At 44.5% G+C, this 23,078-nt stretch overlaps 1 protein-coding gene across 6 annotated transcripts in view; it reads left to right on the top strand.

The window, feature by feature from the left end:
• Window positions 1–23,078, top strand: part of TULP4 (TUB like protein 4) — a 223,062-nt gene that overhangs the window by 73,254 nt on the left and 126,730 nt on the right. For 4 of the 6 annotated variants that reach the window (XM_044924040.1, XM_044924042.1, XM_025294333.2 and 1 more), the window contains exon 2: window positions 2,225–4,442. In XM_044924040.1, the coding sequence (XP_044779975.1) occupies window positions 4,191–4,442 (252 nt within the window). In that variant the 5' untranslated portion in view covers window positions 2,225–4,190. Of the gene's footprint in view, window positions 1–2,224; window positions 4,443–16,687; window positions 16,796–23,078 lie in introns of those variants that run through there. The other 2 variants (XM_044924044.1, XM_044924043.1) reach the window with 2 other exon arrangements.

Below are 23,078 nucleotides of genomic sequence, written 5' to 3'. Positions count from 1 at the left end.
TAAATCTTGGGATTCTATCAAGCACAGAATGATAGATGCTGTTTTTCCCACAATTTTAACTTGAAAACTCTTTTATTATTGGCAACAAATACCATCAGTGACAGCTCAGTTTGTTCATGTTAAAGAAAAGTGTCTGCCAAAGACCCAAGCCTGAATGGCCATGATTTGTCAGTCCTTCTTTCCAGTAAACACGGTATTTCATGAAGAAGGCGGTTTGCTCAGCCCACCACTGAAGCTGTAGCACAGGCGCTTCTCCTCAGTTGCCCCATAGTGCTGCCGTCTGCACAAGGGCTGTGTAAGAGCTCACTGTTTGAAACAGAGTGCTGAACAACCATGTCCTCAAGGGGCGAGACCGAATAATAATCATTTTTACTTCTGCATTAAGAACATCCTTAAACGTGGGTGGCATGTTAAAAGATCTGACGAGTTCTGGTACCAGCTGATGCTGGGCCTTGGTCTGTGCCATTGGGCTGGCGGATGGCCCCACTGTTGCTTTTGCACCATTGATAGAAATTGTGATGCAGTGAAGAAGACTTATAATGTCTTAGTATTATTTTGAAAGTAATTTTGATGTTATGGACCACTTCCTGTCTGGGGAGGATGTGAGGGAATGGATGGTATACATTGTCGTGTTTAATGTGGGTTTAAACATTAGTAATTGCTGGGTCTTGAGAAGTTGCTTTTGCTTTTCCCCTCTGGTGCTTGTCTGCAGGCCAGGGGTAGGGACTAAGGGAATATTGTACTATGGTGTTAGAATTTCTGGAGGAAGAACATAGCATTCATTTGAATTTGATAGCATTTGTTTTTACTTTTTCCCCCTCAGGTACAAGTGCTTCCTGAGAGAATTGAATTGTTTTGATTTTAGACACAAAGAAAGTATATGTACTGTGACTCATTTGAATTAGGGTATCTCAAGGAAGTTATTTGTAGCTTCTCCCTTACCTTGGCCTGCATCCTCTGAGAAACTTCCATTGAGTAAATTGTGCTAAGTTCTGTGTCAGGGACGAAAAGGGTAGGTTCACAGCCTCTGGGAGCGCAGGGAAGAGAGTCAGGATGAAGCGAGATGAAGTCTGTTGGCGGGTTAGCACGGGGTCTCTGGGAAGCTTCCCAGGAAAGGTGCTGTGTAGTAGGTGTTAGAGAAGATGTGGGCCTGGCTTGGGAAAGGAGCACAGGCCATGGCAACAAGAAGGAGAGGGGACGCAGTCCAGGGAGTGGCCAGAGGGTGAGGGGTGAACACAGGCCACGTGCGGGGGCTGTCGCAGAGGAGGACACATGCAATCAGATCTCGAAGGGTCCTGCTGGAACTTGACCTCATAGGCCAGTGGCTCTGAAAGCTGGTTCCAGACCAGCAGCGTCAGCGTCTCTTGGGAACTTGTTAAAGATGCAGATATCCAGGTCCAGTGCCAGGTATGGGGGTGGGGCTGGGCTGGGCTGTCCATTTCAGCTAGCTCTCTGGGGGATGGCCTGGTGCGGGGGAGGTGAGAGAACAGTTCAGGCTCTTTGAGCAGCCTTGAGTTTTAGAAAGATCACTCTGAGGGTTCTCTGGAAGGTGGGAGGGGGAGAAGTTAGGGAGCAAGTCATCCAGTGTTTCTGTGGATATGATGTGGAGCCGGACCAAAGGCAGCAGGAAGGAATGGGTTTGCTGGAGATAGATTCTCTGGAACTTTATTGCTAGTAGATGATGTAAAAGCCGAGACAGCTGGGCTTTGCTCTGTGACCTGCCGGCAGTCACGAATGGAGAGTTTTAAAGGCTCTCGCTGCCTTGTGTCTTCAGGGAAGAGCTTTTATTGAAAGTGAAAACATCCCTTCAGATAACTTGCTGGAGCCTCTTCCATCTCCTTTTTGAGATTGTCGCTTAGCTCAGGATGGCGACCTCTGGCCAGGAAGTGCGCACATTCAGGGCTCCCAGTCTTGGAAGGGACAGCGCAGTGTTGTTTCAGTCACTCTGCACAGCTACTGGCAAGCTTAGTAAATGGCACGTGGCATCCGGCTCCTTATGGTGCGTGTTGCCTGTGAGTCTGCGTGGAGTGCTCTTTTACTATTGAAATCTTACCAGTCTGTAGCTCCATTTGGTAAACGTGTGTGTCCAGAGGGGTCTCTGATTCAGTTACACTGATTATTATGTTGTTATATTATGTTCATATGTTTATCAGTAAAAGTGTGTTAAAGTTTTATTCTTCAGTATTTTTAATTCTTTTTCTTTGTGTCCCATTTTGTCTTACAGATTTGTCAGACTCCAGGGCCTTCAAGCTGTGATTAATCTGATGGTTCGTGAAACAACTGGGAAAACAGACGTTTTGTGTGCCATTTGAAGAGTGTGTGTCTATGTATATTTAAAACTTTCTTTCTATACATACACATTTACACGAGAAGACAGGCTCATTCTTGTGCTCTCTTGAAGAGTTTTACAACTGATGAAAATTAATTTAAGAATCAGATGGAGCAACTTGACACCACTGGGCTTGGGAGCCCGGGGAGAGAAATACATCACTAATGGCCAGTTTTCCATATGGTCTTCACGGGTAAAGAAAGTTTGCAAAAAGAAGAGAAAAAAAAGCTTGCACAGATCAAGCCTCAAAAATACCTCTCCAGTTTAAAGAAGGAACTAAGTGAGAAGGTGACTGAGGGGGAAGTGTGATTTCAAGCTTTGCAGGTGGGAGTGTGCCGTGCTTTTTGCACTTTATTTTTCAGTGGGTCTGGTGATTTGGACAGACGTTAAAATTCAGGACTGAAGGGTGGCTCTCACTGTGTGCTTATGACTGGAAGAAAGCCAGCCAGGGCATGATGGGGCAAGTTTGAACAATGAACTGATTCCTTTGCCTTCTTTCAGTTAACTGAAAAAAGTCCAGAAATTTTAATTTATTATTTCCCTTTTTCTTGCCTGTATCTGTAGGATAGTTCCTTAAGGTAGCAATTGAAACTGCTAATCACAAAATAATTATCAAGGCGCATCCTTGTAAAGCTTCTTTCCTTGGACTGTACCCGGGGCATTTGGAGACGGTCTCTGAAGGTGGTCAGGAGAGTGCCCTTCAGACAGCACAGTCACTCTTCAGGGAGACAGTGAGAAAAGAACCTGACTCTTGCCTGTGTTTCCATTTTAAGGGGTTCTCTCCCGTGTTGAGTCCAGGCATACTTGCATGTAAGAGGGGGACCAGTTCATGGACTTAATTCTGGGATTAGTTTTTTCCCTTCAAGATGGAAAAGCACGTCATCCTTAAGAGCAGAAAGGGGAGGAGTGACTAGGGGAGGGAGTACGGAGACCTCCTGTAGCCCAGCTGGGCTGCCCTTTGTCCGCACACGTGTTTAGATTCACTGGAGGCCCACGCTCCCGTAGAGCCCTGGAACCTCCTGGCTCTGCTGGGGGCAGGGGCTTCCTCGCCTGCCTCTATGGCCCCCAGGGCTGCGTCAGCCTGTGTCACGGCCCTCCCTGGGGACACAGCCACCTGCTGGGAAGCCCGGTTGGGCTCTGAAGTCGGAGGTTTCTGGCTCTGAACAGCGAGGAAAGAGTTTGGTTTTTTTCCTCCTAAAATTTGGACGGCTGTCTGCACAAACACTAGTCTGTTTTGCATGGTTTGTGTGCCTTTTTCCCTTTATGCAATCTTCAGCTTTAGCAGCAGAAATTTGTCTAGCTGAGAAAGCAAGCCTGAGGGTGGCTTCAGAAGGAAGATGATCCCGTGTGTTCTGCCTCTGTATCTGAACTTTTGAAGGGGACGCTCCAGCTCGAGGGATTCTTAAAGCCTTAAGTTACTTGAAATCTATGTATTTGCAGCCCTTTGTGTCTGGAATCACATTACACTAAACTGGAATCTCAGGCTGAATAAGAAGAACCAAGTGAAAAGAACACTCAGTTTCTTTATCACCAGTTGTCAACGATGCTCTTTCTCCAAAGGGTTACCCGGCTCTTCCTCTAAGGACTTGAAAATAAAAATGGCCGCCACTTTTTTTTTTTAAGCATTATCTTTTCTTAGCAGACTGCCATCATCTTTTATAGAGGAATTTTTCACTATGCATTTGGTGGAGCTTTCTAAAATACTGACCTTCTAATTAGAACGAGGTCAGTTTCAATTAAAGGGGTCGGGCAAAACAGTGCAAGCCAACCACAGAATTAACACCAGTCAGTGAGAGCAATTGTTTAAATTTTTCGGCATTCAGCCTTGCTCTTTAAGTAAAACGGTTCTTCCAAAAAAAGTATGTATGCAGCGGTGGAGCATGGGCCTGTCCTGTGCAGCGACTCCAACATCCTCTGCCTGTCCTGGAAGGGCCGCGTCCCCAAGAGTGAGAAGGAGAAGCCCGTGTGCCGCAGGCGCTACTACGAGGAGGGCTGGCTGGCCACGGGCAACGGGCGCGGCGTAGTTGGGGTGACCTTCACCTCCAGCCACTGCCGCCGAGACAGAAACACTCCACAGAGAATCAACTTCAACCTGCGGGGCCACAATAGTGAGGTGAGCGGGCTTCTGTTTCGCTTTCGGTCTGGTCACGGGCGGTGTTTGTAAGCCCCGCCCGGCATGGACTTCAGGTCCTCAGACTTGCTGCCAGGGGAGACTTCTCAGATGTGAACCCTGTCTTCTGTGTGTGTTCCCAGGGAGACCCAATTCCCGGTGGCCTGTATCACCTCTCCAGCATCCCTCGTTCTCCTTTCGCCGTGGTTGGTGGGCCGCCCCCTGGCAGGGACCCCAGGGCAGCATTCTGACCAGGTGTGAGATTGGATGAGATGCTCCTAACCTGCCTGTGACGCTCTGAGCCTTATGGTCACCTTTATCCAGGCAGAGTCCCTGCCCCTGCGTCAGATGGGCCGTGCAGACCACGGACATGGTGCTGTCTCGGTCATGCACAGTTCACATCTGCATGCTTGGTGGTGGCCTCACACCTAGCATGTATTCCCATGTCGGAGGTAGACAAAAGAACTAACTAGACGGAAATGAAGGAAGTAATTAGTGGGACAAGAGCCGTGATTTTTCACATCTGCTGGGTATAGTATATTGAGGACATTATGCTATGTATACCTATGTATAGATTCCTTTGCGCTTCTGATGACATAAATGTGATCATTATCTTTGAAATTCCTTCAACCAGCATTTAGTGAGCAGTGTGTTTAAAAGAAGTGTACTTACATAGCCTGTTAACCATATTCATGCTGCCCTGTCCACTAGTTTCTTATGAGGAATCCACCTTATATTGTCATTAAGTGGTTTTGGATAGAAGGCAATGGCACCCCACTCCAGTACTCTTGCCTGGAAAATCCCATGGATGGAGGAGCCTGGTAGGCTGCAGTCCATGGGGTCGCTAGAGTCGGACATGACTGAGCGACTTAACGTTCACTTTTCACTTTCATGCACTGGAGAAGGAAATGGCAGCCCACTCCAGTGTTCTTGCCTGGAGAATCCCAGGGATGGGGGACCCTGGTGGGCTGCCGTCTATGGGGTCGCACAGAGTCAGACACGACTGAAGCAACTTAGCAGCAGCAAAGGGAATATTTTTGAAGGGTCAGTTCAGTTCAGTCGCTCAGTCATGTCCTACTCTTTGCGATCCCATGAACCGCAGCATGCCGGCCTCTCTGTCTATCACCAACTCCCAGAGTTCACCCAAACCCATGTTCATTATGTCGGTGATGCCGTGCAACCATCTCATCCTCTGTCATCCCCTTCTCCTCCTGCCCTCAGTCTTTCCCAGCATCAGGGTCTTTTCAAATGAGTCAGCTTTCCACATCAGGTGGCCAAAGTATTGGAGTTTCAGCTTCAACATCAGTCCCTCCAGTGAACACCTAGGACTGATCTCCTTTAGAATGGACTGGTTGGATCTCCTTGCAGTCCAAGGGACTCTCAAGAGTCTTCTCCAACACCACAGTTCAAAAGCATCAATTCTTCAGCACTCAGCTTTCTTTATAGTCCAGCTCTCACATCCATGCATGACCACTGGAAAAACCATAGCCTTGACTAGACGGACCTTTTTTGGCAAAGTAATATCTCTGCTTTTGAATATGCTATTTAGGTTGGTTATAACTTTCCTTCCAAGGAGTAAGCATCTTTTTATTTCATGGCTGCAATCACCATCCGCAGTGATTTTGGAACCCAGAAAAATAAAGTCTGACACTGTTTCCACTGTTTCCCCATCTATTTCCCATGAAGTGATGGGACCGGATGCCATTATCTTAGTTTTTTGAACGTTGAGCTTTAAGCCAACTTTTTCACTCTCCTCTTTCACTTTGATCAAGAAGCTCTTTAGTTCTTCACTTTCTGCCATAAGGGTGGTGTCATCTGTATATCTGAGGTTATTGATATTTTTCCTGGCAATCTTGATTCCAGCTTGTGCTTCCTCCAGCCCAGCATTTCTCATGATGTACTCTGCATATAAGTTAAATAAGCAGGGTGACAATATACAGCCTTGACGTACTCCTTTCCAGTACTCCTTGGAACCAGTCTGTTGTTCCATGTCCAGTTCTAACTGTTGCTTCCTGACCTGCATACAGATTTCTCAAGAGGCAGATCAGGTGGTCTGATATTCACATCTCTTTCAGAATTTTCCACAGTTTATTGTGATCCACACAGTCAAAGGCTTTGGCATAGTCAATAAAGCAGAAATAGATGTTTTTCCGGAACTCTCTTACTTTTTCAATGATCCAGCAGATGTTGGCAGTTTGATCTCTGGTTCCTTTACCTTTTCTAAAACCAGCTTGAACATCTGGAAATTCACGGTTCACATATTGCTAAAGCCTGGCTTGGAGAATTTTGAGCATTACTTTTCTAGCATGTGAGATGAGTGCAATTGTGCAGTAGTTTGAGCATTCTTTGGCATTACCTTTCTTTGGGATTGGAATGAAAACTGACCTTTTCCAGTCCCGTGGCTAGCCTGTGGTAAAAGTGCATTAACCTTAAGCGTACGTCTCAGTGATTATTTACATATGCGATCTTAAGTGTAACCATCAGCCAGATTGGGGTGCAGGGCATTCCCGGGATCTCTTTGCAGGCCCTGTACCCCACTGCGAGGTGACTGAGATTCTGGCTTCTGTCGTCTCAGACCAGTTGCGCCTGTGCGTGACCTTGCTGTGAGTGGAGTCATTCCTTTGGCTCTGCGTCTGGCTCCTCTCACTCAGCGGCGTCTGTGAGGGACAGCCCTGTTGTGTGCCGCGAGTGCGCTCTCGTGCGTTCTTCAGTCTCCCCCTGGAGGAGGGCACCACGGTCTGTCCATTCTGCTGGTGGGCATTTGGAATGCTTCCAGTTTCTGGCCATTTTGGTGAAATGTGCCGGTAAGACTCGTGTGTGTGCCTTCTTGTGGATCTCTGCACTCTTGACGGGTTTCTGGGCCGTAGGATGGGCATGCATTTAGCTTTAGTAGGAATTGCCCGGAACGATTTTCCAAAGTGATTGTGCCATTTGATACCGCTGTAGTCAGTGTATAGAAAGTGTCAGTTGTGTAAGAAACTTAATTTGGATTTGAATTTTTCATATTAAAAATGTGATTTTATGCAATGAATTTCTGTTTATAAACAGATGCTTATGTTCTTCACACACACACACACACACACACACCTGTAATTTTGAACTGGATGCTCTCTTAGAAAATGTATTTTAGATTCTGCATAACAAATTACCACGGACTTAGTAGTTCCCAGTACCCACTTCTTATCTCACAGTCTGTAGGTCTGCAGTCCTGGCTGGGTCCTCTGTGTGGGGTCTCAAGGGTGGGAAGCAGGATGGCGGTAAGGACTGTGAGCTTTTCTGAGGCTGGGGTAGCCCTCAGACTCGTTCATTTCTGTTGACAGAAATGAGTTCCTTGCAGTTGTAGGACTGAGGCCCTCAGCCCGGAGAGCTGCCCAGGCTCCTGCCTCATGGCACTCTCCACAGCATGGCCACCGTGTCTCCACGGCTGGCAGGAAAGCATCCGCTGTAGCTCCGAGTCTGACTTTGCACCTCTGGAGAGGGCTCATCTCCGTGTGAGGGCGTCGTCCAGGGTATACACACCAGGGACTGCTGCTTTAGAATTCTTTCTACCACCAGAGAGGTGATGATAATTCCCAGTGGCATGCATGTTTCACCATTGAAACTATTTTATGTGATTTTTCCATTTTGTAATTTTATTTTTCATTTCTGTTTTTTTTTTTTAAATTGAAGTACAGTTGATTTATAATGTTGTATTAGTTTCTAGTGTACAACACAGTGGTTCAGTTATCCATACATATAATGCTTTTTCATTTATTTTCCATTATGATTTATTATAAGATATTCAGTATAGCTTGGAATACATATGGGAAAAAAAAGATACTGAATACAGTTCCCTGTGCTACTTTCTGTTGCTGATGTTAGAATAGTTCTATTTATTGGGCGCCTGCCAAGTAGGGTGACCAGCCATCCTGGTTTCCCAGCGTGTGAGACTCCCAGTGCTAAAACTGGAGAGGTCATGGGCAGACTGCCGTGGTTAGTCATCCCACTGCCCTGGGCCAGACTTGGTTCCAGCTGCCTTCCAACCTCAGTTCCTCATGGATGTCCACAGCAGACTTAGGGGTAGATACTATCATTCCCATTTTACAGGTCGGAAAGCTAAGGTTTATGGACGTTAGCTGCTTTGCCTTGGTTCATACAGCTTGTATGGAGGACAGCTGGATTTGGACCCCAGAGCTCTGCTGCTCTCCTTCAACATATCTTTATTTTCTTAGAACTTGTGTTGTGTGTGAGTTCTCAGTCCTTAATCCACAGTTGTGAAGTCTCAGGGTTCTGAAAAGGAAAAGATTTTTCTGGCAAGACCTGAACTGATGTGAGGCTTTTTATTGTCACCACCCCATCACGTCAGCTGCAGAAATATTTATATTTTATTATAGGTGCTACCCAGACCCTGCTGGGGTTGTCATATATTGATGGTGTCTGCTGTTTTCAGCATCTAAAATTTCAGAAACTCTGAATTTCAAAACCTACCTAAGCTGCAAGGATTATTCACTGCAGCTGAGTACTGCAATGATTTACTCATTTTGAGTAAATGCTTATGGACCTGCATTTTTCTTTAAGGGAATCATGAAAGGCAACCTCCAAAGAATTCTATCTTTTTTCCTTTTCAGGAAGGATGACATTTTGGTATCTCTGTCCATTGCTCATTTCCCTTATCTTCACTGCCCTTCCACACAAGGCGCAAAGTCCCCTTGTGCCCACCCTGACACACGGACACCCTGAAGACTCTAGTGAAGGGCTGCGGCAGGATTTTACTCTTTTTTCTGGCCACGGGATAACTAGACTGCAGACGTCATATCTAGTCGTCGGCTGATTTCACAACTGAAACACTTGGGAATGTTTTTTTTCCAGGAAAACAATTTCTTACAGTTATTATTGATGTCATGCAAGTTAGTCACTTATTCTTTATTTAATAAGATTTTCTTCACTTGACAGTGGACAGGCATTCGTCCATGCTTGGTGGGATTAGTTTCCTTATAGGAATACATCCACTGTGAGAACAATGTTTCCTGGGTTCTTGGATTTTGTTATTTTTTTGCAGAGAAGCTTTTTCTGGCCCTCTGCTTGCCCGACTGCCCACCCCAGGCTCTGTGCTGTACACTGAGCAGACCTCTGTGCCTGCGCTGGTGAGGCTTTATTCCGCACGCCTGACTCCCCAGCCCAGGCTCTGTGCTGTACACTGAACAGACCTCTGTCCTTGCACTGGTGAGGCTTTATTACAGTTACCTGCTTGTGTGGGCTGGTAAAACTTACTGAAAATGGTCTGTTCTTGTGGTCTTAATTTCCTCACCTCCCACTATTTCAAATATCATTCATTGATTTTAATTTCCTCTAACTTGTCAGCCTGCTTCAGTGGGGCTTCTTTCCCCACCGCTCCACTGAGGTGGTCATGTTTCCAGTGACGCCACGTTGCTGAACCTGTAGGCCACTTTATTGTTTTCGCTCTCTTGGAAGCTTCCCAGGACTCCAGGCTCTCCTGATCTTCCTCTTACCTTTCTGGTCTCTGCTTTCTACCCTTCTTTGCTGGCTCTGCCTTTTTTCGCCTGGTCTTTCAGTGTTGGAGGGCCCCAGGCATGCCCCTGAATTCTAGATCATCTCTCTAGGTTGTCAGGTGCCAGATCTACCTGTACGCTGATGATTCTCAAATTTATGTCTTCCACCTGCATCTCCTGAGAAGTTCCAGATTCTGTTCTTCAGTTTGTTGTCTGAGATACAGAATTGGACATCAGTCATTCGGCTTCTCAAACACTAAGTCCTCTCTGAGAGCCTCTTTCTCCACTGCCCCCTCAGCCGTGAAACCTATCTCACCATCTGTCTTCTCCATCTCAGGAGATGGCCCCACGGCTGGCCAGGGAGTCACGTCCAGCACAGCACCTCCCTGCCCTTCCTTTCCTTGTTCCCATTTGTCAGCAAGTCCTTGCAGTGTCTTCAACGTCCATGTGATGTCTAAGCCATGCCTTCCTCTCTCCTTTGCCATCTCACAGATCTTTTGACTTAAACTCTGTTGTTAACCCATTGTGGAGGGCTGTGCTTAACAGGGTATGTTTGGTTTCTCAAGTATTGTTAAACTATTCTAAAGAATTTATATCCAGTGTACCTTAGTTATCCTTTCTCTTTCCTAAAAATACTGCATGACATAGGTACTAAGAGGAGCTAGTGCTTATCGAGTGTGTGCCGTGTGCCGGCACCGTTTCACCCTGGCATCAGCTCTAGGACTTTGAACCTGCTCTTGCCATCATCTTCCAGATGAGGAAACCGAGGTGCAGCGGCCTCAAGCAGCTCACCTGTGATGACGCGCCTGTGCTAAGTGACGGAGCTGAGACGGTGCCGGAGCCCCGCAGACTCCACACTCTTAGCCTCTCAGAAAATGACCCTTGTTTTCAGTACTCATTGTCTTCTCTGTGCTCAGTGGTTTCAAGACTGGTTTCTGTGGTTCACTCTGCCTTCAGGTTCCAACATGGAGGGCGAGAAGTGCCTGGGGACATTTCTGCTGACCCTGAGGAGGGAAGCATTGCCCAGCTGCACGGGTGCTCACCCAAGCCCTCTGGTGTCCGCCCCGCCAGCTCCCCTCCTCTCGCCATGTCTGAGCCTTGTCCCTGAGCCTCCCCAGGCTTCCTTCTCCTAGGACCTCTCTGCAGGCACTCTGTTCTGTGAAGCCAGTTGCCACCCTCCTCCACTTTCTGTCTTCATGTGCCGTGATCTGGGCTTCTGGGTGTGTTTTCATGCTCCTTGTTTGAAGATGATTTCTAAGAAATGGATTAGGATCATTTTTATTTTGACATATTTTTAAAAGATTCTTAAAGACATAAGATGCAGATTTATTTTCCCTAGACAAAACCCAGAATATAATTTAATTATATTTTGTTAAGAAAATAGAATTTGTCAAAATAATGGCATTGTTCATATTTTCCTTTAGCAGTTTGGTTTGTCTTTTTTTTTTTCTCTCAATAGCAATAAGTGATCATGCCTGAAAGTAATGTAGACACATGGGAAACTATCCTTTGAGTGTATATTTGCTGAAGAGGATGAGAAAGGGATGTGGGTACAAGACGGTAATTTTTTTGGTAACAGCCTCCTAGGGAAGCAGCTGCAAGCTTTATCATGTCAAAGTGAGAGCGAACAAGAATGAGATTATTATTGAAGTCTGGGAAAGAAATATTTCTATAACTCTTGGGAATCTGTGTTCATGATTTATTAGTAGCTGAACCTATGGATTCTCAAGCCAGACAACTTGGGTTTGAGCTGAGCCCCTTTCTGCATGGTTTGGGACACGTGTGTACCTTCTGTGTGCTGTGTTGTTTGGTCTCCAAGGGAACACACCACCTATCACCTGAAAGGGTGGTGGTGACCAATAGATGTGACCCACAGACAGTGACATAAAAGAGCTCTAGTTTTAGTTCTTGTTTAATATTGTTAGATCGTTGTCCTTGGATGTCTTACCCACTCTGCATTTCCTTCTGAAGCTGAAACAGTGGAGCCACAGCTTCTTGGCTAAGATTGCATGAGTTGGCCTCTTGATTGTAGAATATGGGAATAGAATGGGAGGTGGGGGCAGGTTGAGGGATTAGGAACAGGATGGGAGGTACCCCAGCTAAGGGGTGGGGGAGGCCGAGCTTGTGCCAACAGTTTCATTACAGGTGTGATTCTGGGACTTTGGGCACCTCATCTGTGTGAGGTTCCATATCTGCAAGGCATCCTTGACTTTGTCTCAAGCAGAGCTCGCCCATCCTGTTGGCTGCTGTCCGAGTCCACGGGACAGCTCAGGAATGGATCCGTGTGCCCTGGCAGCAGGTACCACATTCTGTAGGAGATTTTTGTCTAGTGTTGATCAAAGTCATCTCTCTGGGATGTGGCCTGGGATGGGTGGAGAGGGTGCAGGTCGGGAGAGAGAGCCTGGGAACCTGTGCTGTGCATCCGCTTGATGTTTCTAATTGGCTCCATTCACGTGTACTCAGTCATCTCTGACTCTCTGCTTCCCACAGACTGTAGCCCACCAGGCTCCTCTGTCCATGGGATTTCCTGTAGGAATTCTTCCTGTAGGAAAGAATAGTGGAGTGGGTTGCCATTTCCTTCTCCAAGGGATCTTCCTGACCCAGAGATCGAACCCTCATTTCCTGCAACTCCTGCATTGACAGGCAGATCCTCTGAGCCACCTGGGAAGCTGGCTCCATCCACATGCTTGACCGCAAACTTCCAAAACAAATCCGCCTATGCATGTTGCTCAAGACTGTACTGCTGGGGGTTTTTATCAACCTCCTGGCAACCTACATTTGGCTTTTCTTCCTAACTGTTGCTTTTGTGTAGAATTCTTATTGACATTTGTTTTCTTCACTTGGCCTAGTTAGATTTGGTCAAATAAAATATAGAGGAAAGAAACTCTCTGTCCCAGGGACCTTTAGTTTTCCTGAAATAATCCTGTCTAAACTCATGTCCAGCCTTCCTTTCTCCTCCCTGTGTATAATCCCTAAAACAGTGTTTCAAGCAAAAGCAAATTTTGTCTGTCTTGGCTCAGTGCTTCTCTTTATTTCCTTCTTATACCTTTACAGTTAAGGAAGCGTTTGTTATTCAGAAGATTAAAATAGAAAAATAAATAACCTTGAAAATAACATTGTTGTCAGTAAAGTTTATTTTGTAAACTTCTTAGTATCAGAAGTATATGTTTAAAGGTTTTGTTTATTTGATGGTGGTTTAGTTGCTAAGTTATGTCCACTCTTGAGACTCCATGGATTGTAGCCCACCAGGTTCCTCTGTCCATGGGATTTCCCAGGCAAAAATACTGGAGTGGGTTGCCATTTCCTTCTTCAGAGGATTTTCCTGACCCGGGGATCAAACCTGCATCTCTTACATTGCAGGTGGTTGCTTTACTGCTGAGCCACCAGTGAAACCCCTGTTCATAGCATGCTATAAGTTAACTTTTAGGACTTGGAGATTGATTTTATTCATACAGAGTTAGAAAACAGAAGTGTAAAAGCCTTTCTGTTGTCTCACCATTCTATTGATATTTTCACAATTTGGAGATTTTATTTTTTCCCCTCTTCAGGAAATTTACTACAGATGGGATTTGTGGCTAATTAGAGAGTAGGACATGACTGAGCGACTTCCCTTTCACTTTTCACTGTCATGCATTGGAGAAGGAAATGGCAACCCACTCCAGTGTTCTTGCCTGGAGAATCCCAGGGACGGGGGAGCCTGATGGGCTGCCGTCTGTGGGGTCGCACAGAGTCGGACACAACTGAAGCAACTTAGCAGCAGCAGCAGAGAATTACTTAAGCAACGTAACCAAAGAGCTCTTCTCTCTAAGGCCTTAAATATTTCTTTTCCCTTAATTAAACCTTAAAAAAACCTAATTATCTACTTGATTTCCAAGATCAAAATCACCTTAGGGAAGTCAGAATCTGTAATGTTAATTGACATTTTTCTCAGGGAACAAATACTTGTTTAGGAGATCAACACCTCTTTAAAATTAAAAAATTTAATATATATTAGATCAGTACTGTAAGAGAAATATAACATGAGGCACATGCATAATTTGAAATTTCCTAGTAGCTACAGTAAAAAGTATAAAAAGTAAAAAAAAGTGAAATTAATTTTAATAATATATTTTGTGTGTTCAGTATGTCTAAAATATCATTTCAATACGTAATCAGTGTAAAAACTATTAATGGGATAATTTATCTTCTTTTTCATATTACATCTTTGACATATGGCACTTCTCAATTTGTATTAGCCACATCTCAGGTGCTCAAATGCCTCATGTGGCTAGCGGCTACCATGTTGAGCTGCATTGTTTTGGACAGTAACTGTGGCAGGGCTGCATGTCTACCCCGGAGAGCTTATTAATGTATGACTTAGAACCATGGACAAAAGGCATTTTAAAACCTTTTTATTTGTAAATAATTTCAAACATACATAAAAGTTGCAAGAAAGTTAAACTCTGTCTTTTCTCAGTTTGACCTGTTGTCAACTTGTGCTTGCTTGTGTGCTGTGTGTGTTTGTGTATTTCCCCTCCCAAACTGTTTGAGAACATATTTCTTGATTTCTGACCCCGATATATTTCAGTGTATGAATCCTAAGAATAAGGACATTCTCTCACATAACCACAGTGGTACAGTTACCACTTTCAGGAGATATAACATTGATTTGGCGTGTTAATATATTGTTTTTGTTCCCTTTTCATCAGAATTTTTTCTCTAGTACAGAATCTAGTTTAGACTCACAGATTGGATCAAACCCACATTGCAGGCAGATTCTTTACTGTCTGAGCCACCAGGGAAGCCCCCGTTATGTATGTTTAGACCCCTTTAATCCGGAACAGTTCTTGAGTTTTTCTTTTTTCCATGTCGTTGACGTTTTAGAAGAATATCCTTTCCTCTCTCTCTGCACGTGGGGTTTTAAAATTCAGGTTAATTGTCCATAGCTGAATAACTTTTAAGTGCTACTGGTGGAGGCTCATGGTATCTGGTATCTGTCTGTCCCTCATTGCTGATGTTAATTTTGCTCACCTGGTCAAAGTGTTGTCCAGCTTCTCTTACTGTGTGGGTACTGTGTTTTCCCCTTGCATTTGACAAGTGTTTTATGGGAGGATCTTTAAAACCATGCAGATAGCCTGTTCCATCAGAATTTTCTCCATAGATTTCTCATCCATTAATGTTCCTTGCTTGAGCCATTTTTTATGCTAATAGTTGCAAGCCCCCACATCCCACACCCAGTGTGCATACTGAAGTGTCAATGTTCTTAATTGCTTGGATTAATTCCTCTCTGCTCTTCTTCAGTGTGGGTAATTTATGTGAAGCACAGTTGGGTTTGTTTCAGTTTTACTTTGATTTTTGGAGTGTTTCCTCTTTCCGTTCTTATTGATTTTATGTTTTGAATATGTAGAATATTAATAAGCATTCAAACATGAAAACCACATAAGAACGTCTACCCGGAGAACTGCACTCCTTCCCTTACCCTGTCCACTCCCTCCGTTTGACTTCATTCTTTTTTACTTTGTTTTTCTCTTATCTTACCTAAAAATAAGCTTGTGTGTATGTATGTCTATATTTATTTATAATGTTTCCTTATTGTCTTTTCTTTCTGTGACAAAAGAGCATATTATATGTTCGGTTTTTTCTGTTTTATTGGGATATGATTGGCAATATTGTGTCAGTGTTAGGTGTGTATATATGCTCTTTTGTACCTTTGCGTTTCTGCTTACCAGCATCTAGAAGTGCTCCGTGTCAGCTCATGCAGACTGTCCCAATGGCACTCTATTGTGTCTGTGTACCAGAATTTATTTGAACAGTGTCCAAGTTTGTGTGTTCAGAGAGTTTTCTGTAGTTTGTAATTGTAACTAATGCTGCAGTAAATAACTTGTGCATGTATATTTTCATATTGTTGGAGGTATATCTTCAGGATAAGTCCTCAGAAGTGGGATTGCTGCTTTGAAGTGTGAAAACATAAGTCGTTAGATGTTGCCAGTCGCCCTCCTGTGGTGTTTGAACCCTTTTGCATTCCCAGCAGCAATATAGGAAAAGACCCCTTTCTCCCACAGCTTCATTGAAACTTGTGCTAATCTGCTAGGGGACAAGTGGTGACTCAGTGTAGTTTTGATCTGATATCCTTTATTATGAGTGAAGTCAGACATCTTTTTAAATATCTATAGGCCATTTTAGGAGAAGGCAATGGCAACCCACTCCAGTACTCTTGCCTGGAAAATCCCATGGGTGCAGAAGCCTGGTAGGCTGCAGTTCATGGGGTCGCGAAGAGTCGGACACGACTGAGCGACTTCACTTTCACTTTTCACTTTCATGCATTGGAGAAGGCAATGGCAACCCACTCCAGTGTTCTTGCCTGGAGAATCCCAGGGACGGCGGAGCCTGGTGGACTGCTGTCTATGGGGTCGCACAGAGTTGGACACGACTGAAGCGACTTAGCAGTAGCAGCAGGCCATTTTATGTCTTATAGTTGTCTAGTCACAGTGTCCATTTTTGTATAGTATTTTTGATCACTCTGCTGTCTTTAAATTTTAAAAGATCTTTGTGTACTGGGGATATTAGTCTTTTATTTGTGATATATATTGCAAATATTTTGCCCAGTTTGTTATTGATCTTTTTAACTTTTCTTATTATATTTTTTGTCATACAGAAGTTTAAAAAATGTTATCTGGTCAAATTTATCAGTCTTTTATTGCATCTGGATTTTTGAATCAGTAGTTAGAAAGCCTTTTTATATACCTTGGTTGTAGAGAAATTCACCCATGTTTTCTTTAGGTTCAGGAAGACCCATCATAGAGTACTGCTCTTACAGAAGAAGTCAGCGCATACTTTGTCCTTGCTGTGCACTCTGTCATCCATGGCTTCCTTGCAGCAGGACAAATGGTAATTATGAACTCTCAGACTTCACAGGGAGCTGGGTTTTGAACTCCTTCTACAAATAGATAAGCGAAAGAACAGAGAGAACCTTTCGGGATAAGTTAGAATTTCAGTCAGTTGACAGAATTGAGACTGTCACTTATTTTCAAAAACTCTGTGTTCTTCCTCTGTTTTGAGTTAGTTCCTAAGACCAATCTACTGTTTTTGAGATTCTTGTTTGTTAGTGGGTCCTTTCATTTAAGGTGGTTTCTTCCTGATTTCATAGGATGTCTTGCCAAGTCTCCTTGACGTCTTAGAGCTCTGTGTGTCTTAGCACAGGGCAAGGTTACCCGGAGAGCGGTTAACGGCCATGACATTTCTTAGCCGTCCTTTGTGTTCCTCCCCCTGCCGAGGAGAGGCTTAAGATATGATCACCTGTATGTGTGTGGGGATGTGTGTGTGTGTGTGTGTGTGTGTGTGTGCAGAAATCAGTCCTCACAGCCCTTTCTTGGTAGAGACTTGTGTGAGAGGCCCCCTCCGCAGTCCAGAGGCTGGAGAGGGCAGCTTCCCTCTGCTACCAAATCGATGAAAATAATGCTGTAGTGATTCCTTTCTTTAACAGTGAAGAAGGCAAACCAGGCCAGGGAGCAGCAGCAAGTAGATGCTGAGGCCTAGGGTCTGAAAGCCCTCTGTGATCCCTGATGGATGGTGCAGTGGGAGGGGCCCTGAGTTCTGTTCTGGCTTAGGGTCATTCAGGTGTGACTGGCGGCCAGTTCTTTCTGATTTCTAATTTTCTTTTTTTTTTTTTTTTTTTTTATTTCTAATTTTCTTTTTCTGAAAATCAGGTGGTCTCTAAGAACTTGCCCAACTCCGGGTTCTAAATTCTTCTAGTGTCTTTTAGTTCCTACTTTAATCTAGTCCCCAAAACCATAAGCACTTTTGAGTCCTTTATTCTTTTTTTAAAAAATTATTTACTTCCTTCTAAAATTTTCTGTTTTTAATGTTCTTAGTATTAAGAGTATTGCTCAGGGACTTCCCTGGTGGTCTAGTGGTTCGAAATCCACCTTCCAATGCGGGGGACATGGGTTCAGTCCCTGGTTGGGGAGCTGGGATTCCACATGCCAAGGGGCAGCTGAGCCCACACCCCACAACCTCTGAGCCTGCAATCTCTGGAGCCCATGGGCCACAACTAGAGAGAAGCCTTGGCACTGCAACTAAAGATCCCTCATGCCCCAACTAAAGACTGGATACAACCAAATAAATAAACAAGTATCTTTTTTAAAAAGAGCCAGAGAAATAAGAATTAAAAGAGTATTGGTCTGATAAGTTGATTGGTATTTGACATTTTGTCATTTCTGTTTGAGTGTAAGCTGCATGAGAACAGGGACTTGGCTTTAGCACTCAAAAATAAAAGATCGTGTGTTTCTTTTTGGCGTGTCGTGGTTTTAGAAGGGCATTCAATTCTAGGGGCTTAGTAACACTGAGGTAGGCCTTAACGTTTCAGGTTTATTATCATATACACCAGTAATCTGCCTTTGTTTTAGTGTTCTAGGTTGTACCCTTTCATAACTATGGCCAGAGATCATGAAAATTCATTGTTGGGTGCAGAAAGGATGGAAGTGTTGCCTAATCCTTGCAGATCTGTCCCAGTGCCTTGAAAAACAATGCAAAATGCGGTAATGAATTTATACCGAAACCACATTCAATATTAGTTCCCTCTGCCCCCAGCTTATGTTCTGCTGTTTCACTTGTATAATGGATTTCCTTCATGTCTTAAGAATGGGGAATTTAATTATTAAAAAGAAAATCCATTCTCACTTGGTGTGACATTTATTAAGAACATTTGGCCCTGTTGTTGAGTAGCTATCTTATTTCTCTTATGTGGAAAAAAAGCCAATTAAATTTTCAAAGACGTGACCCAGAGCCAAATGTTCTCTTGAGGTAGCCCATGTCCCTTTTGTAATGATCAAAAGTATAAAGCAATTCATGTTGCCACGTAACAGTGGTTATCATAGATTTAGCTTAATCTGGAAGGAAATGCCAAGACTTTTGTGTAACATAAAATTCATTTAAGCTCCATGGGCTTATAATTATTACTATAAATGGAAGTCTTCTTTTCCAGTATAGATTATGTCTGGGAAATCCGCTTTTCATATTTTTTCCTAGTGAAAGTGAGTTGTGGTGACTGTTTTACTGTTGAAATTTTAAAAGATAGAAATACCCACGTAGGGCGTTCCCTGGTAGCTTAGTGGTTAGGATCCTGGGCTTTCACTGTCGGGGCCCAGGATCAATCCCTGGTTTGGGAACTGAGATCCTGCAAACTACAGCAACATGGCTGGAAAAAAAGAGAGAAGAATAAAAGACATTATATGTATGTGTGTGTGTGTGTAAATACCTGTGTAAAATATTTTGACCCTAAGTTTTTATTCAGTTCATTTGAAAAAATATTAGGCATCTTCTGTGTGCTGGTTGCCATGCTGAATGCTGTGGTTATAGGGGCAAACAAGATGAGCATAGCTTTTATTGATTATGATATATTTGGTTGCAGGCACAGGAAACTTACTCTTTTATTTATTTATTTATTTTGCACTTTATTTTTTTTTTACTTTACAATATTGTATTGGTTTTGCCATACATCAACATGAATTTGCCACGGGTGTACACATGTTCCCAATCCTGAACCCCCTCCCACCTCCCTCCCTATACCATCCCTCTGGGTCATCCCAGTGCACCAGCCACAAGCATCCTGTATCCTGCATCAAACCTGGACTGGCGATTTGTTTCTTATATGATATTATACATGTTTCAATGCCATTCTCCCAAATCATCCCCCCGCTCCCTCTCCACAGAGTCCAAAAGACTATTCTATACATCTGTGTCTCTTTTGCTATCTCACATACAGGGTTGTCATTACCATCTTTCTAAATTCCATATATATGCGTTAGTATACTGTATTGGTGTTTTTCTTTCTGGCCTTCTTCACTCTGTATAATAGGCTCTAGTTTCATCCACCTCATTAGAACTGATTCAAATATATTCTTTTTAATGGCTGAGTAATACTCCATTGTGTATATGTACCACAGCTTTCTTATCCATTCATCTGCTGATGGACAGCTAGGTTGCTTCCATGTCCTGGCTATTATAAACAGTGCTGCGATGAACATTGGGGTACACGTGTCTCTTTCCCTTCTGGTTTCCTCAGTGTGTATGCCCAGCAGTGGGATTGCTGGGTCATAAGGCAATTCTATTTCCAGTTTTTTAAGGAATCTCCACACTGTTCTTCATAGTGGCTGAACTAGTTTGCATTCCCACCAACAGTCTAAGAGGGTTCCCTTTTCTTCTCACCCTCTCCAGCATTTATTGCTTATAGACTTTTGGATTGCAGCCATTCTGACTGGCGTGAAATGGTACCTCATTGTGGTTTTGATTTGCATTTCTCTGATAGTGAGCGATGTTGATCATCTTTTCATGTGTTTGTTAGCCATCTGTATGTCTTCTTTGGAGAAATGTCTATTTAGTTCTTTGGCCCATTTTTTGATTGGGTTGTTTAATTTTTTGGAATTGAGCTGCAGGAGTTGCTTGTGTCTTATTGGTTTAAGGAGGCAGTGAAAGGACTGTGCTGGCTTGTGGAACTGAGAACATCTAGGGGATATCAGGTGTGAGGAGTGGGCCTGGTGACTGTCTCTCTGCTTCTGTGTGTGTGGGCCTCGCAGGCAGGCTCATTCAACATGGTTGTCCTTGGCCACCTAGTTCTCACTCTGAAGGAAAAGAGAGACTCTTCTTCCCCAATGAAAGTGTTGAGTTTGACTCTTACACCACTCTTAAGCACAAGCTGGAATCAAGGTTGCCGGGAGAGATATCAGTAACCTCAGATATGTAGATGACACCACCCTTATGGCAGAAAGTGAAGAGGAACTAAAGAGCCTCTTGATGAAAGTGAAAGAGGAGAGTGAAAAAGTTGGTTTAAAGTTCAATATTCAGAAAACTAAGATCATGGCATCCGGTCCCATCACTTCATGGCAAATAGATGGGGAAACAGTGGAAACAGCGTCAGACTTTATTTTTGGGGGCTCGAAAACACTGCAGATGGTGATTGCAGCCATGAAATTAAAAGACGCTTACTCCTTGGAAGGAAAGTTATGACCAACCTAGATAGCATATTCAAAAGCAGAGACATCACTTTGCCAACAAAGGTCCGTCTAGTCAAGGCTATCGTTTTTCCAGTAGTCATGTATGGATGTGAGAGTTGAACTGTGAAGAAAGCTGAGCGCCAAAGAATTGATGCTTTTGAACTGTGGTGTTGGACGACTCTTGCGAGTCCCTTGGACTGCAAGGAGATCCAACCAGTCCATCCTAAAGGATATTAGTCCTGGGTGTCCATTGGAAGGACTGATGCTGAAGCTGAAACTCCAGTACTTTGGCCACCTCATGCGAAGAGTTCACTCATTGGAAAAGACCCTGATGCTGGGAGGGATTGGGGGCAGGAGGAGAAGGGGACGACAGAGGATGAGATGGCTGGATGGCATCACCGACTCGATGCACATGAGTTTGGGTGAACTCTGGGAGTTGGTGATGGACAGGGAGCTCTGGTGTGCTGCTATTCATGGGGTTACAGAGAGTCGGACACAACTGAGCGACTGAACTGAACTATACTGAACTGATTGTGGACTTAATTGTGTGCCGGAACCTGAACCCATCACTGTGGTCAAAGTGAGGCAGTGCTCTGACTGGCCAGGCCAGAGCCAGGTGGAGGGAGTCAGCCCTTTTCTAGCAGGAGAGTGGAGAGTAGGGAATGGTGGTCCCAGGGGGAAATGAAGGCTCTGCCTTGGGGCTCCCCAGATGGCGCCTAGTGGTAATAACCTACCTGCCAATGCAGAAGACACAAGAGATGCGGGTTCTGTCCCTGGGTCGGGAAGATCCCTTGGAGGAGGGCGTGGTAATACACGCCAGTATTCTTGCTTGGAGAATCCTATGGACAGGGAAACCTGTTGATAGGGTTGCAAAGAGTCAGGCAAGACTGAAGCACGCACGCGTGACCTAGAAGCAAGGGGTGAAAGCAGTCAGCAGTGACCGTTTTCTACCTTACAACCTAGTAGAGCAAGATGGAATTTCAACAGCAGAGACCCTGAAGAGTGGTAGTGCTCTAATGGAGGAAACACAGGCTGCCAAGGGAACACCCAGCAGAGCGCTTCAGGATGAGTCTTTCTTTAAAGTGTAATGAATAACAATCAAAAGCAGACTCTTAAAATTACATGTTTGAAGGACATATAATTTGGTGATGGAACATGGCAGTTAACCCTATCTTGGACATTTTTGGGCAGAAAACTGTTGGGTCGGTGCCTGGCTGTGCCAGGTCTCTGCTGCAAGAAGACTGAGTGGTGAACTGCCCCCAGGCCACCGGGGCAGTGACCTCTCAAGCAGTGTTCCCTGTGGTGGTGAACATCCTACGTTTCCATGTGATGGGGGCTGGTTCAGTGTTGTCACAGTGGGACAGCCACCTCGGTTGCACCTTGAGTGAGAGAGAGCCAAGTGGACTACACAGTGAGGTCTGCACAGGGATCTGAATCACTGCCCCTGTGATGGAAGAGGGTTATTACAGAACATGTCATGGACAGCATGGTTTTGAGATAGGCCATGATTATGCAAAGGTTCCTCCTGACTGTGGGAGCCCTGCCTCACTTTGTCTGCTACTTCCCATGTGGCAGTCCCTGAGGACTTCTCATGGAGGTATAGGCATTCCTGGGTGGGTGAGCATTCCCCACACTCACCTGGAAGAACTTCCTGAGAAGGATCACAGAGCTCAGATGGGCAGTCATCCTTACCCTCGCTTGGGAGGACTTCCTGAGAGGGATCGAAGAGTGCAGATGGGCGAGTATCCTTACCCTCACATGGAGGACTTCCTGAGAGGATTGCATAGTTCAGGGAACATCAGTTCAGTGGCCAGGTGAGTGTATTTGAGGTCTGTCTGCTCCTGGACACTGAAACTTTCTTGGAGTTTGCTCAAACTCATGTCCATTGAGTTGGTGATGCCATCCAACCATCTCATCCTCTGTCATCCCCTTCTCCTCCTGCCCTCAATCTTTCCTAGCGTCAGGGTCTGTTCCATTGAGCTGGCTCTTTGCATCAGGTGGCCAAAATATTGGAGCTTCAGCCTCAGCATCAGTCCTTTCAATGAATATTCAGGGTTGATTTCCTTTAGAATTGACTAGTTTGATCTTGCAGTCCACAGGACTCTCTAGAGTTTTCTCCAGTATCACAGTTTAAAAGCATCAATTCTTCGGTGCTCAGTCTGCTTTATGGTCCAACTCGC

Source organism: Bubalus bubalis, chromosome 10, assembly GCF_019923935.1.
Source record: "Bubalus bubalis isolate 160015118507 breed Murrah chromosome 10, NDDB_SH_1, whole genome shotgun sequence".
Classification (NCBI taxonomy): domain Eukaryota; kingdom Metazoa; phylum Chordata; class Mammalia; order Artiodactyla; family Bovidae; genus Bubalus; species Bubalus bubalis.
Note: the sequence above shows the minus strand (reverse complement) of the source record. Positions and strands in the feature narration are given on the sequence as shown.